General features: G+C 42.2%; 1 protein-coding gene across 2 annotated transcripts in view; it reads left to right on the top strand.

Annotated features, from left to right (window-relative positions):
* The first annotated feature begins 2,536 nt into the window (after positions 1-2,536).
* Positions 2,537-14,095, top strand: part of LYPLA1 (lysophospholipase 1) — a 29,391-nt gene continuing 17,832 nt past the window's right edge. The window contains exons 1-2 of one of the 2 annotated variants that reach the window (XM_042923703.1): positions 2,537-2,751; positions 3,684-3,715. In XM_042923703.1, the coding sequence (XP_042779637.1) occupies positions 2,683-2,751; positions 3,684-3,715 (101 nt within the window). In that variant the 5' untranslated portion in view covers positions 2,537-2,682. Of the gene's footprint in view, positions 2,752-3,134; positions 3,237-3,683; positions 3,716-14,095 lie in introns of those variants that run through there. The other variant, XM_042923704.1, reaches the window with a different exon arrangement.

Genomic DNA, 14,095 nt, shown 5'->3' with positions numbered 1-14,095 from the left:
GAAATGACACAGAAACTCTAAAGAGTTGGAGCACCTTGCTGGCTCAGTCCGTGGAACCTGTGATCTTGATCTTAGGGTCATGATTTTGAGCCCTACGTTGGTCCTTGAGATTACTTAAGGAGAAAAAAATAACACACAACTCTAAAGAGGTAGTCAGACATAGAGGCTTATGTACCATTTGAAGAAAGGGAAATAAATTTATGGAGAAATGATAAGACAAAGAAAAAGGGTTTTGAGCTTCTAGGGTTTGTAAATTATGGGAAGGTAAATTTGTAGGGGAACTAATGAAAGATAAAAGTTATTTAGCAAAGTTTGTGAAATAGCACTTTGGTGCCAGCTTTCTGTCTTCTTTGTGGCCATAAACCTCCCCCCAGGAGAGATTTATGACCGTCCTGTTCTTTTTTTTCTTAATGTTTATTTATTCTTGAGACAGAGACAGAGTGTGAACAGGGGAGGGGCAGAGAGAGAGGGAGACACAGGATCTGAAACAGTCTCCAGGCTCTGAGCTGTCAGCAGAGTCCGACGTGGGGCTTGAACCCACGAACTGTGAGATCATGACCTCAGCCGCAGGTAACTGACTGAGCCACCCAGGCGCCCCTTAGAGTTTCTGTTCTTAAAGGAAACCCCAAAATGGCTTATTTCTCCATCTATTGTTTCTCAGTGGCCTTAAGGCAAAATGATCAATATTGCCAAATGGCAGAATTTGGGGCATGAATTCTGACCCCCTTCAATGTCACATGTATGGGAGGGTTGGTACCTCAAATTGCCATATTTCTTTTTTTATGTTCCTGGGTTTTCCTGCATGTCTATTCTCCCACGCGCATGAATTTTAGAATTATTTTATGAAATTAGAAAATTTGATTGGGATATTCAAAAATAATTGTTATCAAAGTATAAACTATTGGGATTTTAATTGGAAGTACATTGTGTTAGTAACTCGGAGCAAATTAATAACCTTATAACAGTGCATCTTCCTATCCAATTATTTGCTCTCGTACCCTGGTGCCTTCATGCTTTTTCTGATATAGGTCTGATACATTCTTGTTAAATTTTGCTTGAATACATTTTTTTAAACTTCTATTGCAAATATTTTTTCTTCCATTAGATATTCTAACCAGGTATTGTTTGTAGACGGAAAAACCACTCATTTTTGTATATTGATTTAGTAATTAGCTATATTGCTAAATTTTCTTGTAACTACTCTTAAGTTTTTCCTATTTTCTGTTAATTCTGAAAATAACTATAATTTTGTCTTTTTTCCATTATAATTCTTTCATTCCCTTACGGGAGGAAAAGAGAGATCAATTAATTAGAACATTAAGGTTCTTTAGAGGATGTGTGACTTGGGAGAATCTTGCAGGAATAGTAGCATTTGGATAGGGAGGGAGGGGCAGGTGACTGAAATACAGGAAATTGAGCAGTTCAACTCCCCATTGTTGGAAGTTAATCGTTAGAACGGATTGGTGCCCCGGGGAACTATACATATTACATCATAGAAAAAGTCACATACTAGGGAATGTGTCGTGGTCACAGTAAGAGCTAAAGTTTTTCTCTAGATCACAGCCAAATACTTAAAAGCCTGACATAAACACGTATACTCTTATGTGAAATGAGGCACATTATCATTTTCAGTAAGTCAGCACCAGCGACATTTTTGAATTCTCAGCACTCCAATCCAAGATACGAGTCATAAAAACAGTACCAGTAAGATCCCCAACCCTTCAGCATTCTGGTTACCATGTGAATTAAAGTGCAGTGGGTTTTTGAGACCCTTTTGTTCACCAGCTTCCTTCCCTACCTTAGGCGCTACTCTCTAAAGATTGTATAGATCCTTTAAGTTTCTCCACTGAATTGCTAACTTCTGAAGGTCAAGGCATTTTGGTTTTAAGCGTTTCTGCCTCTTGTCGCCTCCCGGATACACAAAGTGATGTAATTTGAGCCACCGTGCAGAAAAGGGGCCATCCAATCTTGTGCTTAAATCGGTACAGTGTTAATATTCGTCAGTCATAAATTGTGGATCCGCAATCGAGTGCTTTCCTTTTCAGGTGAAGTTTAAAGGAGGAGGGGAGCCCACCCCCAAACTGCACACTAGCAGAGCCCCGAATGGAAATACGGCACAGGCTCCACCGGCCTCTCCCAGTCCAGTCCTTCTTGACTCTTACGAACTGAGTACAGCCCTGGCTTCGGGAGACAAAGGAATATCCGCGACTGGGTACGACGACTGGCTTCGGGGATAATTATTTTCATCACGGGGCCCCAGGAGCGGAGGATAAAGCTGGGCTCCGGGGACCACGCGGCTGGCCTGGGCCTCCGAGCGTTCCCCGGGGTTGCCCGGGACGCCCCACGGGCAGGAGCGCCGCGTGGCCACCCGCACCGCGCGCTCGCGGGCCGCGGGGCACCAGAAGGTCCGCTTCGGTCGCAGCCAATCGGGCGCACGGAGAAGCCGGGCATTGTGACCCGCCGGCCGAGCGGGCGGCGGGGGAGGGGCGGGCCGACCGGCGTCTCGCAGCGCGGGCGCGCGCGGAGCCGGCGCAGGGCGGCCGGGCGCCTCGTTGGCGCGCACGCGCCTGAGCGCGCGCCCGGAGGGGCGGGCCGGGACTCGCCGCTCGCACGCCCTTGGGCCGGGGCCGGGCGCCCGCTCTCCGTTCCGCCGCCGACGCGCGCCGTCAGTCGAGCCGGTGTATGTGCGGCAATAACATGTCTGCCCCGCTTCCCGCCATCGTGCCCGCCGCCCGGAAAGCCACCGCTGCGGTGAGTGGCGGCGGCCAGGGTTCGGAGGGGCCCGCTCGGCCCGCCGCCGGCTGCCGCCTCTCGCGCGGGGCCGGCGTCGCAGGCCGGTGGGCGACCGGTGGGTGGGCGCGCTCCGCCCTGCCCCTCGTTGGGGGGGGGTGGGGAAGAGCGGCTCGGCGCGGGCGGAGGGCGCGTGCGGAGCGCGCCGGGGTCGCGGCCGGCCCGGAGGATTCGCCTCCCTCCCGCTCAACGGCCCCCGAACCCGAGTCCTCCGCATTGCGGAGCGAGTGCGGCCCGCCGGACCCCCGGAACCCTCCCCGCCGCCCCCCGCCGCCCCCCCGTCCCAGCTTGGGGACAGTGGCGTTAGCGGACAAGCGCCTTAACACGAGGTGGCTTTCTAACATGCTTCTGTCTCATTTGTGATGAGGGAATGCTTTATTTTCTTACCTCGCACTCTTGTTCTAAATTAAAGAAGTTTGAAGATTTCGTGTCTCCCAAAACCAGAGGTGCTGTTTTTTGGTTTTGTTTTGGTTTTTGGTTTTTGGGTTGTTTTGTTTTTTTTTTAGGAAACTTGGGTATGAGGATCTCAAACTTTTTATCCCCGCCCGGAAGTTCCTTTTTGCGATGGAAAAATTCGGCACCCTATGCGAAGCTTGCATGGTTTGATTGGAAAGAGACAAAGTCTTTTTCTTAACATGGGTCGACATTTGCACCTAGGAATGTCTACTTGGGACCTCTTTTAAGTGCTAAAACGCCACCTTGATTATCTTAGGAACTCGGGGAGACAAGTTAAAGATTTTCGTCACTTAAGAGGTCTGTAGAGATTGATGAACTTGCTGAAGGCAGTGCTCTGTAATTGCGGCATCATCCACCGTAACCGAGGCCTCAGTGTCTAACGCTTCTCTGTGGGTTTGTTTAGGCATTGCTTATTAATTTTCCCTCTTCTCTTTTAGGTGATTTTCCTTCACGGCTTGGGAGATACAGGGTAGGTACTGCTGGTAGTAAGAGTAATGAAATGGGGTTATGCAACCCTACTTAACACCATCAAAGGTTTGTTTAAGGCCTCGGGGATTGTATGAAAAGAAGATTGCTGTTAGTCCTACTTCTTACAGCCCAGGAATAAGATACAGCCTTTTCATTTTTGAATTTTTCTCTCATCATCTTAAATTTGTCATGTTTCGTCTCCTGTTTCCGGAACATCTTAAAGTTGCAAACTCTTCTCCCGAGTTGCTGGGGGTATTGGATGCAAGAGATAGGCGGAATGTTTGTAGAGACAGTGTGCAATTGAGAACTTTCTCCAGGAGTTAAAATTGCAGGACGGGCTGAGAAGTAGTTGGTTTTGGTAAGACACGTAATAGCAACGTGAGGTCTACGGTGTTCTGATTGAGAGCTTAGATAGTCCCTTAAAAGAAGAAATCAGTTGAAGTGCAGGGGAGACCACTCAAAGATTTATTTGGAGGCTGATGAGCCACATTTTGTCGTGCTAACTTTAGTCACATGATTTATCTTTCCCTTAGGCTTTTTCTGTTTTGAGAGGTGTGTGTTTTGGAAAGGTTTTTGTTTTTTTGTTTTTTTTTACCGTTTTGTTTTATTTTTGCGACAGAGAGAGAGAGAGTGCGAGCGGGGGAGAGGCAGAGAGAGAGGGAGACACAGAATCTGAAGCAGGCTCCAGGCTCTGAGCTGTCAGCACAGAGCCCGACGCAGGGCTCGAGCTCATGAACTGGGAGATCATGACCTGAGCTGAAGTTGGACGACTGCATCAGCGAGGTGCCCTGAGAGGTTTTTGTTTTTAATGTAAAGCAGTGATTATCAGGGGCACGTGTCTGGCTCAGTCAGTAGAGCCTGTGGCTCTCTCTCGGTCTCAAGAGTGGTGAGTTCAAGCCCCACATTGGGTATGGAGCGATAAACCAGTGATTACCAATTTGAAACTTGGGCAAAATTACAGAACTGGAGGAAAACTGAAGATAGATAAATTTTGGATAAAGTAGCCAAAAACCATTAAATGTTCTTTCCAAGAAGGAGGTGTTGGGCTAGATGAATTGTTAAAAGTGACTCCTAATATTCTTTTATGTCTACTAAGTAGAGGTGCATGACACATACCTTGTATGGAGCTGGGGAACAGGTTGCAGGACTCTTTCTGCACGTTTGACAATCACGTTGTCTTGTGAAAATGACAGACTTTTTTTTTTTTTTTTTAACTATTATTTAACTGAAGAGAGTCTCACAGCTCTTTTACAACCAATCCCTGACAAGTCAAGGAGGAACTTGCTACCCTGTAACTTTCTCTTTAAGGAGACCCAGGCCTAAAGAATCAGTCCAAGAGAAGAAAAAGCTTCAGTGTAGGAAGATTCTCTGTAGACCCCAATTTAGCCAGATTCCATCCATGAGCTGAAGTTAGACTGAAAATGATGAAGGAAATGTGAGATTAAAATTACCAAGAGCATCCAGGCATCTTGACCAAGAATTTATGTAAAAAATTAAAGGTCTCCAATTCTAAAAATACTTCATGAGATAAAAGCTGACTCTAAATTGGTCCCATGAATACATGGTGAAATTCAGAAGCAATCAATCTGACAAGTGGCAATTTAATGTTTAAAATATGGGCTAAATTGGCGGATGATGGGGATTAAGTGATTTTGTTCGTTGCTATAAAATTGGGCAGGTTTTGCCTTTTTTTTTTTTCTTTTTGGTTAAGACTTTTGTAGAACCAGCCAAGGTATACTGTCTGGTAACATAGGTCTCCAGGTCTGTGTCTTTTAGATTCCTCGTGAAAAAAATGGTGACCAAATATGATTGGAAGACCCATGTAATTCTATATTTTGACAATTCTAATATATAATTTCCCCCACATTTTTGTTTCTGAGATTGGTGCTCATTTTACTACACGTGTGTTTATTGTGGTGGTGATTTTTTTTTTCCCCTTAAAAAGCTGTTTTTTTCAGTGGTGTCTCTTATTTAGATTATGTCTTACTGTCCAGGAAATACGAAGTGGCATATTGTCCTCTTGAAAAATTTTATAGCATATGCACTAGCATGTTTAAAATTCTGAAAAGTTCTGCTGTAAAGAAACACCTATAGTAAAATGTTGCTAATAACATGTATAATAAACTGTGAAACTAGTATTCAAAGAAATATGTTTTAGACTATACTGTATGGTGTGAGATCACAGATTTCCTTCTAAAATAAGAGTAGCTGTTAGGATTATGAAAATGTTATATTAGTATTGTAAACAAATTCAAACTGTAAATATGAGAGGAGAATGAAAATTAGTTGCAATCCAAAAACCCAGAAGTACTTATTTTTGATAGCAATTTAAAAAATGTTGCATTTTGAAGTATTCTCAAATCTGTGGAAGAGTTGCAAGAATAGAGATTGCTCAATACCTTTTACCCAGATTCACTAATCTCTGTCTATTTTTTTTTTTTTTTTTTAATTTTTTTTAATGTTTATTTATTTTTGAGACAGGGAGAGACAGAGCATGAACAGGGGAGGGTCAGAGAGAGGGAGACACAGAATATGAAGCAGGCTCCAGGCTCTGAGCTGTCAGCATAGAGCCGGACGCGGGGCTAGAACTCACGGACCGCAAGATCATGACCTGAGCCAAAGTCAGCCGCCCAACCGACTGAGCCACCCAGGCGCCCCTAATCTCTGTCTATTGAATAGGTTACTATGTTTGCTGAACCCCCTGAGGGTAAATTGCAGTTATCCTGATTCTTTATTTCCAAACCCTTTAGCATGTATTTCCTAAGAACAAGGAGAGTTTTTACGTTACCCCAGAACAGTTCATCACGTTTGGGAAATTGAACACTTAATATCATTGTCTAATACAAGAGTTATTCACACTTTACCTGGTGATACATCCTGTTCATTGCATCATGTCAGCATGCAAATGATAGCATTTGTCCCCTTGTTGTTTACTTGGATCACTTGAGCAAGATGGCATTTTCCGGGTTTCTCTACTGCAGTTATTGTCCCTTTGTAGTTTAAAAAGCAACTTGTAGGGAGATACTTTGAGACTTTGCAAATTGTACGTTAAGCTTTCACCCAGTGTTTTTAGCATCCATTGATGATTCTTGCTTGACTCAGTTGTTAATATGATAACGATTTTCTAAGTCTGTCACTCTTTATGTTTATTACTTTGCCCCTACCCATTTTTTTGTATGGACTATAAATTTAGGGAACGGCATTTCATCATTGTTACTGTGTTTTAAAATTTTTAGCTCTTTGAAAACAACTGTAAATTTACATAAATGTTTAACAGAAGTAGTATTTAGAGCTCCTGATGCTCTTCCTCTCAGATTACCCAGTTGTTAACATCTCTGGAACAATTGGGACATACTGAAGAAGTATTGCCTCATTACTCTATAAAATTTCAGTGTGTGTCTTGTAAGTACAGGAACATTCCCACATCACCACAGTTAACCATCAATCAGGAAGTTAACATTGATCATCAAATACCTTGCTTTTGTCATCACATTTTCTTGATTTGACCCAATCATGTCTCTTACGGGCCCAGGATCCGATTCAGGATCCCATGTTGCGTTATCATGTGCCCTTAGTCTCCTTCAGTCTAGAGCAGTCTTTCCTTGTCTTTCATGACTTGACACTTTTTGAGAATACGGGCCAATGACTTTGTGGACTGTCCTCAGTTTGGGTTTATGTAATGTCTCCTTCTGACTTAAGCCTTTTTTGACAAAAATAACACAGGTGTTGCTGTGTTCCTCTCTATGGATTGTATCAGACACATACTGTGTTGGTTTTTGTTCACTGGTGATGCTACATTTTCTCACCTGGTTAAGACAGTGTTTGCTCCATTTCTCCACAGTAAAATTAATAAGTGTGTTTACTTAAGAATATTTTGTGGGGAGATGTAGCAGACTATGAGTCTGGAGTTCTTTCTTGTCCGGCAAGAGAGCAGATGCAGAATTGAAAGGCTAGTGTTCGGGAGGAGAGAAGAGCCCTGAACAGGGGTTTTGTCTCCGGATTTATTGAGCTCATAAGATATTACTCACGTGGTGAATGTGAAGAAAACAAGATCTTACACACGTGAACGTGGAGAAAATAGTCAGACAGTAATCATTAACTTGTGTGGAAGAAGCAAAGGGTCTGGAGGGCAAGTGGAGTTTGTAATCAAAGAACAGTAGTATATTGGCGTCAGATGGACAGTAGTTTCCTGCAGGTGATATAATAAGCTACTGCTGATCCCATTATAATGTCCTGCTAGCTATCCTCGGGTGCTTTCTCCCCCATGGTGGCGGCTTTCCACTCTAAGCTTTTTTCTAACCCATTTATGTAAGTAGAACCTATTTCCCCACAGGGAGATGCTTCGATATTATGAAAACATGTTTCTCGCCAAATTTTCCCCTATGGATTTAGTGTCCATTAATGATTCTTGTCCATACCTATTATTGTGAAAGTTCCAAATGATGATCTTTTCAAAAAATCCTTCATTCTAGATTTATTCATTGGCAACTCTCCCTTCTCCCTTACTTATTATGTATTCATTTATTCATTTTAAAGTGTCAAATCAGGACAGACTCTTGGATTGCTGTTTTACTCTGAGGGTTACAAACTTAAATCTATCGTATTTTTGAGGTCAAATCGTCTTGTAGTTGGCTAGCGGGAGCCCCTTCAAGCTGCTCTTATGGGACATGTCTCCATCATTCCTTGAGCACTTCCCTGCTTTCTGATACAGCAAGATCTGTTCCAGGATCATCTTATATTTTTCCTACTTCAGTCCTGGGACTCAGCCATTTTTTTCAAGAGCTCTGGTTCCTTTTCATAGAGTATTATTTAGGAACCTAGATCTGAGTGCCGGATGTGCTTGTTGAAGGAATCGTTACTTCTAGATCCTTTCCGTAGACAAAACTGGAAGTGTAGCTACATAACATAGGTGTGTGGACACACATCTATATCAGTTTTGAAATTTACATATATTAAAATTTGGGGCTTTATACTGATTTCCTCCAGTTCCAGTCAGCATCACTGGGATTATGCTAGCCTTCCCTCTTTCCGTATTTGTAACTCCATAAGAAACCTGGCTTCTGTTCTGCAATTTTGGCCAGTAGTGCATTTTGGCATTGCCTCATCACCCCTCCAGGTGCCCCCGCCCCCAGCTTTGCTTCATACATGGGAACCACCTCCACACCTGACCGCCCTCCTCGCCCCCACACAGCTGAATGTGACACTTGAAAGCTCAGTTCCAGTTAAGGGGAGCAGGGAAGGAGAAAAGGCCAGGTGGAAAACTTGGCCCTCTTCATGTAAACTTCCCTCCATATGTTCCAGGAGTTACTGGTCTGTATTACCCATCTACATGAGAATTTTCTAGGCTGTGGAGATTTTAAAGCTTAGAAAAGAAAGTTTCAAAAGAAAAAAAAAAAAAGACAGGGGCGCCTGAGAAGCTCAGTCGATTAAGCAGCTGACTCGATTTCGGCTCGGGTCAGGATCTCATGATTCGGGAGATCAAACCCTGCATCGGGCTCTGCACTGGTAGTGCGGAGCCTACTTGGGATTCTCTCTCTCTCCCTCTCTCTCTCTGCCCCTCCCCTGCTTGCACGTGCGCTCTCTCTCTCTCTCTCTAAAAATAAATAAACATTAAAAAGACAAAAATAAAGTTTCAAAGACAAATGTTTAAGTAGATTAAGTCTTAACTGAGAGATCAAGTAAGATCAAAAATAATATTGAATTGGCAACGTGGGTATATTTTGTGACCGTTCATTTGCAGGTCTTTCTGTAATCAAGAACTAAGAGAATTATAGAGTGGGATTTGGGGATCATTTAGTTACAAGGAAAACTGTTCAACTAGTTTATACAAAATTTATGGAAGGATACAAGATAGCTCATTAGCATATAAGCTCCAAGAAGGCAAAGATTTGTTTTAATTTCATTGAAATAAAAGTCACCTGAGAACACAGGTTTTTTGTATTTAACTTAATGCTTACCATACCATAAAAGTCACCTGAGAACACAGGTGTTTTCTATTTAACTTAATACTGCATCCTCAGGGCCTGGACGCTGCTGGATAAGTAGAAGAACTAAGTGTTGAGTAGATGAATGAATGAGGAATTAAGGCGCAAGACCTATGATGGGAATTAGTCACCAAGTATATTAAGTTTCCTAGGGCTGCCATAGTAAAACACTACAAACTAGATGGCTTAAAGCCACAGAAAAGAAGTTAGGAGTCCAGTGTCAGGGTGTCAAAAGGACTACAAATGCTCCCTGCAAAAGCTGTTGGGGAGAACCCTGTGCCTCTTCCAGGTTGTGACGGTTCCTTGGCTTGTGACGGTTACTTCCAGTCTCTGCCTCCCTCCTCACATGACCATTTTGCTGTTAATCTGTGTACTTTCCTCATTTTTTTTTTTTTTCTCATTTCTAATAAGGACACCAGTTGCTAGATTTAGGGCCCACCCTAATCCTAATAAATCCCATCTTGATCCTTAACAGATGACATCTGCAAAGAGCCTATTTCCAAATAAGGTCACACTCTGATGTTCCAGGTGAACATGAATTTTGGTGGCTGCTATTCAGTCAGCTGCATGCACCAAAGTACCTTTCATCTCTCTGCTTTTCATCCCCTTGTGCTCTCTCACTTTTGCTTCTTTCTGTGTATTTGCACAATTTCCTCAGCTGACACATTTTTCTGATCAAAATGGACCACCCCAGCTCTGACTTTATATCAACCCTAATTCTGGTGTTCAGTTAAGAATCTGACCCCGTCTTGGGGCACCTGGTAGCTCGGTCAGTTAAGCGTCTGACTTTGGTTCAGGTCATGATCTCATGGCTCATGAGTTCGAGCCCTGCGTTGGGCTCTGTGCTAACAGCTTGGAGCCTGGAGCCTGCTTCAGGTTCTGACTCCCTCTCTCTCTCTGCCCCTCCCTGGCTCGAGCTCTGTCTCTCTGTCTTTGTCTCTCTCTCAAATAGAAACAAACATTTTAAAAAACTAAAAAAAAAAAAAAAAAAAAAAATCTGACCTAATCTTGGGGCGCTTGGGTGGCTCAGTTGGTTGAGCGTCTGACTTCGGCTCAGGTCATGATCTCATATCTTGTGGGTTCAAGCCCCGCATCGGGGTCTGTGCTGACAGCTCAGAGCCTGGAGCCTGCTACAGATTCTGTGTCTCCCTACTCTCTCCCCATCCCCCACTCATGCTGTATCTCTCAAAAATAAGTAGACATAAAAAAAAAAAAAAAACGAATCTGACCCACCTTGGGTCATTTTGCTCTTAGCCAGATAGTTGGTAAGACTCATTAGGACAGATAGGAGAGATTCTGTAACTGTGATGTGCTACTGGGACAGGGATGGTAATAAGTAGTGCTTCTTGTACAAACCTGGAATCTTTGTTTTTAGTTCCACACCATGTTACTAGGGAGTAGTGAGCATAATGGAAATAGACTTTAGTTACTTTGTTGTAGTCTTTTCTAAAAGTACAATTGAGAAATAAAATAGTGTGAATTTGTGATATTTCTTGGGATATGCCTGGAAATTTTTTTTGGACTCAGAAAACCTTTGTATGTATATGTGTGTGTGCATGTTTTGTTTTCTTTTTCTGTTTCAAATAAGTGAAATATATTCTGATTGATGTAGGTTTCTGAACAGTAGATTGTTCATTTAACTGAAGCTTTGTGTCAACTTCTTGAATCTTGAGGTTTCCACTGACTTTGAAAATTAACAAAAGGACTGGAAACAAGTTGGCCATACTTTTGTATAATTCAGTTACAGTCAAAGATCTTTAGGGGTACCTGGGTGGCTCAGTCGGTTGAGCGTCTGACTTCGGCTCACGTCATGATCTCACAGCTCATGAGTTTGAGCCCTGTGTCTGGCTCTGTGCTAACAGCTCAGGGCCTGGAGCCTGCTTCAGATTCTCTGTCTCTCTCTCTCTCTCTCTCTCTCTCTCTAGTCCTCCCCTTCTCGTTACTCTCTCTTTCTCTCTCTCTCTCAAAATAAATAAACGGTAAATTAAAAAAAAAAATTTTTTTAAAGAAAAATAATAAAAATAAACATTCAAAGAAGATTTTTTATAAGCGATGGGGAGATTATGGATGGGAAAACTAAGGACTGGAAAAGCATTGATTCTCATACTTTAATATGCATAAAAATCACCTGGAAGGCTCAATGTGGTCCCCACCACCAGAGTTTCTGATTCACTGGGTCTGGGATGGGGCCCAGCAATTTGCATTTCTGACAAGTTCCCAGATATTATTACTGATCTGGAGAGAACACTTTGAAAGCCACTAGTCTGAGCTGTCTGTATCCACACTTGTACATAGAGGCAGAGTTGGGACTAGAACTCAAGATTTCTGTTCTTTTTCTCGTAAGAGTTCTTAGTATTTCTTGTGTAGAAGAGTGGTTGGCAAACAGTGGGCCACAGTTCAGTTCTGGCCTGCCCCTTTTTAAAAACTTCTTCAGTTGTTAATGTTATTTATTGAAATATGATTTCCATATCATAAAAGCAACTCTTTTAAAGTGTACAATTCCATAGTTTTTAGTATATTTACAAAGTTGTGGAACCATCACTAAGGTGTTAATTGCAGGATATTTTCAACATCCCCCAAAGAAATGGCACACCTGTTTGCAGATATTCTTTATTCCTTTCCCTGGCAACCACTAATCTCCTTGTGGTTCCTATGGATTTACCTCTTCTGGATATCTCATATAAATGGAATTGGATAATATTTGACCTTTTTGGTATGCATTCTTTCACATAGCATGTTTTTCAGGTTCATTCATGTTGTGACATGTATCAGTACTTTATTCCTTTTATTCTCAAATAATATTCCATGGAGTGATAGCCATGTATTGATCTTATGAATATACCATAGTTTTTAAATTTATCAGTTGATGAACATTTGAATTGTTTCGTCCTCTTGGCTGTTATGATTAGTGCTACTCAGAACATCCGTGTGCAAGATTTTACATGAATATAGGTTTTCCGTTCACTTGAACAGTTGCTGAGTCAGTGGTAACTGTTTAACCCTTTGAGGAGCTCCCAGACCGTTTGTTGTCCATAGTGGCTGTACCATTTTCCTGTTCTAACAGTGTAAGAAGGTTCTGATTTTTCCACATTCTCACCAGTATTTGTTATTCTCTTTCTTTTGGATTATAGCCATCCTATCGAGTGTGAAGTGTTTGGGTTTTTAATTGCATTTCCTAGTGACTGATGAAGTTGATCATCTTTTCATGTGTTTATTTGGCCATTTATATATCTTCATTAGGGAAATATCCGTGCAAGCCCTTTGCCCATTTTTAAAACCAAGTTGTCTTTTTTCTTGTTGATTTTTAAGACTTTAAAAATATATGCTAGCGTCTCCTGTGCAGCTCAGTCAGTTAAGTGTCCAACTTCGGCTCAGGCATAATCTTGCAGTTTGTGAGTTCAAGCCCTCCATTGGGCTCACTGCTGTCAGCTCAGAGCCTGCTTGGAATCCTCTTTCCCCCTTTCTCTCTGCCCCTTCCCCACACTCACTTGTACTCTCTCTCTCTCTCTCAAAACTGAAAATAATAATAATTAAAAAATAAAAATATATTCTAGGAGAGCCTGGCTGGCTTAGTTGGAAGACCATGTGATTCTTGATCTCAGGGTCGTGAGTTCCAGCCGCACATTGAGTGTAGAGATTACTAAAAATAATAAATAAACTTAAAAAATAAAAATAAAAATATATTTTAGATACTGGAAACCTCATATATGTGATTTTCAAATATTATCCCCCAATCTAAGGGTTATCTTTTCACTTTCTTGATAGTGTACGTTAAAGCACAACAGTTTTAATCCTGATGAATTCTAGTTTATCTTTTTCTGTCTTTGGTCACTTGTGCTAATCATTCCCTATCTTTGTTGCCAAGCTTCCCCCATTGTTAGTCTTTTACTACATTGTGCAACTGTGCATGCATTCAAGCTCTTTCTCTGTCTCCATATGTATATGCTCATTATCTAGTAATCAGAAGTCTTTTTTTTTTTTTTTTTTTTTTTTTTGAGGGAGAGAGAGATACATGGCCCAACTGAGGGACAGAGAGAGAGAGAGAATCCCAGGGGGGCGGGGAGAGACAGAGAGAGAGAATCTGAAGCAGGCTCCAGGCTCTTAGCTGTCAGCACAGAGCCTGATGCAGGGCTTAAGCTCATGGACCGTGAGATCATGACCTGAGCCCAAGTCCGATGCACAACCAACTGAGCCATCCAGGCATCCCCTAATCCATTCAGGTTTTGCCAACTTTCCCAACTATGTGTTTCCTTCCTGGTCTAAGATCCTTTCCAGTAATTTGTGTTACTTTTAGCTATCATGTCTGTTATGAAACAGTTTATTAGTCTATCTCTCATTTCCTTTATATATAGATGTATATATATATTTTTTTAATTTTTTTAATTTACCTCCCAGTT

The sequence above is a fragment of the Panthera leo genome, chromosome F2, assembly GCF_018350215.1.
Source record: "Panthera leo isolate Ple1 chromosome F2, P.leo_Ple1_pat1.1, whole genome shotgun sequence".
Taxonomy (NCBI): Eukaryota; Metazoa; Chordata; class Mammalia; order Carnivora; family Felidae; genus Panthera; species Panthera leo.
Note: the sequence above shows the minus strand (reverse complement) of the source record. Positions and strands in the feature narration are given on the sequence as shown.